Below are 3,296 nucleotides of genomic sequence, written 5' to 3' on the forward strand. Positions count from 1 at the left end.
CGAAATTCAGAAACAAATAAACACACAATGTATTCTATGAACGGAAAAAAATATTGTACAACAGATCGTCTGGGACAGCAACAGGATATGAAACCATATCACAAGTCAATCCGGAGAAACGTCGTCATCCACAAAGTGAAGGCTATGGCTATGAAAAGAGAACCTTCTGACTCACAAAGCCTTTGCGATGAAACTGTGCACATCTCTTGGTAAAATAAAATAAAAATAATGAATAAGGAAAGTTGAGAAAGATTCATAAGCTAAAAGTCCATAAATTTTCAGTCACATTTTAAAAACGCCGGCTGTTTTCATGGTCATAAAATATGGATCAAGAAACCGTTTTCACAACAATCTCATTCAACCAGGTATTTGTCAAATCTCCCAGTGCAATTCCAATGGTATTCTTTGTGTGTGGCTATTGTTTACTTAAATGTGGTCTTTTCGAGATGTATGACTTAAGGTCGACTACGTTATTCTCTATAAAGTTTGTAACGTTGGAAATTTTGATGTCAAACATAGTCGCCAAACTGAACACAGTCGCCAAACTATAGAGGAGGTAGGTACAAGGGTAGCAAAGGGCCTGTTGCATCATTATAATGAATTAATCGATACTAATGAACAAACAGAATCTCGAGTTTTCAGAAGTCAGGCCCTTTCGTTTTACTATTAATGAAAATTAATTATTTATCAGTTATCATTATCGTCTATAAAATATCGCAAGTTTCAGTGTTCGTACATGCAAGTCCAACTGGTCTTATACTTGAAAGGCTCAACCTAAGTATTATTGCGTTCAGTGGTAACAGCTGGTGACCGAATAATTTATTTTTTGCCAAAATTCTATTTAATTTTGTATCCACATACAAATATAATTTAGACTTTTAAATACATTTACTTTTTCTAGCTTACTGGCTACATTTACCAAGTAAATAGACCACACACACACATATATATATATATATATATATATTGTTTCTTTTCATTTAGGAGAGAGACATTGGACTTGCTCTACTATCGTGGACACTGGAACGAGAAAGTGCAATTGACTATGTTAAGTGTATTTCAGTTGACGATGTTACTTTCATATCGAAAAGGTCATCAGCAGAGAGGCCTTTTGGAGCTCTTTTGTTTCTGTTTAAGGCAGAGGTGAGTAAAATGTTGATACTTATTTCTTTATTTTCTATTAATTATATTAAATGATAACTGAGTTGTAGACACAATCCTCTCTCTGATGAAGGTTCCTATCAGGTGTGTAAAACTGAGGAAAACAAACAAACTTACATTTCCTACCCATTAATATTTTAGGTTGGATCTGATAATAATTCTAACAAAATATCTTTAAAGTTTTTTTATAGTTAAAGCAAGCATAACTATATTCTCTCTTTTGGAATTTTTTAATCCATTGTATGGGCCAAAACGATATAGTTTATTGGCTTATAACAATCCCCTTATGTTCCATAGCTTTTGTTTTTGTAATGAATCAAATCAGAATTTGTGGCAGGAATTTAGTTTAATATATTTCAATCCTCAAAGAATTTGGGGCCTGAAAGACAAGCCGGGGCGCTCAGAATCTTATGTTTCTCTTCACCCTCAGAAACTATGTGGATCAATAATCAGTAGTGGTCTACTGACAAATAACTCCCATAAGCCCCCGACCATCCTTGAAATATAACGAAATACAATATTCTGATTTTATTATAGCCCAAACATGTGTAATGAATGGCTTAAAACAATGCCAGCTCCAAAGTTTCAACTTTAAGGCATTTAATAAAACTACATATCCAGGTGGTATTATTAAATTCTTACTTCAAACGATATTACAAAGCTTGTTATTCACGTAATGAGTTTATTGTTCCTTTCAGATCTGGATCTTGTATGTGTTTTGTGGAATAGTTGCAGGGATGGCAATGAGCTTAACGAACTGGTTCAAGTATACAAAAATGAACAGAGGCACAAAGACTACAATCAAACAGTCATGGAAAACCAATGTGTGGTGGCTGGTTTTAAGGACCGGAATGCTTCAAGGTGCATATTATTCATATATATAATCTTTCGCAAAAGTTGCATCATTATTATATTTTATTTGACAACCGCTAGTTGATTTTTGGCATCAATAAGAACTCACTCGTTGAGGAAATAGTTTCACTATATCTATTTGAAATCTGTAATAGAAGGACGAGTCTATTGTTAATTTAATTTATTAGGTTTTTTATTCAGAGGGATTTCCACGTAGACTCCTACATGAAGTTACCATCCGAATAAATTTTAAGAAAATACTTCTAGAAAGGACTAATCTTGGCTGTATATTCCACATTTGACCGAATTTCCATGAGCAAGTTTCAATAGTGGTTATAAATTATAATCGTAAGAGACAAGATGGCCTCGAATCTAAACATTCATTATAGTATGAAACAATATCCAGACCAGGCCTTTTATAAATCCATTGTTTTCTATATTTAATAGTTTAAAACAACTTTGCTTATTCATATTAATATAAAACCATACAGAGAGCGCTAAAATTATGAAAGTACTTGTGGAATGTAAGTTTTAATAGTCTCTTCAGTAATACACTAAAAAAGAAGTCGTGAAACTGCTACAAAACGGCAATGTCAACTCAACATTAAATATAAAAAGTATAAAAGTAGTAAAACATATAATCCGGGTCACAGTTCTTAGTTGTACATTTTAGGCTTTTGTTTTACAGCTTGTTTTTCCTTGTTTGTTTAGTTATACAAAAGTTCACAGAAAACGTATTAGACGATTACTGATACGCAGAATTCCCTGGACATCAAGAGACATACAGTCTTTTCAAAACATGTTGTTATTCTTTTAAATAACAAAAGTAAACGTGGAGCTAATAAGACATCATCTCCTCAAGTTACTAAATATATACGCTTAGTGATACACAGTTAGTTCTCTTGCAACATCAAGATACATACGTTGATATCTAACATCGAAGTGATTTTCAAATATAGTTCTTGAATAACACTACATACATTTGTTAAATACAAATTTAGATTCTGCCCTGTAAATATATTAGTATGTTTACAGGTATGCATATTTTTCCCTATAATTATATGTTTAAATGTATATCATTACATACATTAACATTACAGAGGGTTGAGTATGATATTTTAAAAAATATTTTCAATATGCAAGTAAGCAAATCACGTAAAAACCTCAGCCGTTTTCACCCCCTGCAAAGTTCCACATTTTGTTGCCGTCTGAGCTTGCAATCATGAAACTTGCAAATGGGACTATACAGTAAGAATAAAAAAGTCTACTCCAAACTGAGAAAG

The 3,296-nt window shown here is 32.6% G+C and overlaps 1 protein-coding gene across 1 annotated transcript in view; it reads left to right on the forward strand.

Moving 5' to 3' along the window:
• LOC106465545 (glutamate receptor-like) overlaps nt 1-3,296 on the forward strand; it is a 35,811-nt gene that overhangs the window by 26,035 nt on the left and 6,480 nt on the right. Inside the window, exons 7-8 of the mRNA XM_022393469.1 lie at nt 985-1,143; nt 1,860-2,022. Of these exons, the coding sequence (XP_022249177.1) occupies nt 985-1,143; nt 1,860-2,022 (322 nt within the window). The remainder of the gene's footprint in view (nt 1-984; nt 1,144-1,859; nt 2,023-3,296) is intronic.

The sequence above is a fragment of the Limulus polyphemus genome, unplaced genomic scaffold (genome assembly GCF_000517525.1).
Source record: "Limulus polyphemus unplaced genomic scaffold, Limulus_polyphemus-2.1.2 Scaffold1979, whole genome shotgun sequence".
Classification (NCBI taxonomy): domain Eukaryota; kingdom Metazoa; phylum Arthropoda; class Merostomata; order Xiphosura; family Limulidae; genus Limulus; species Limulus polyphemus.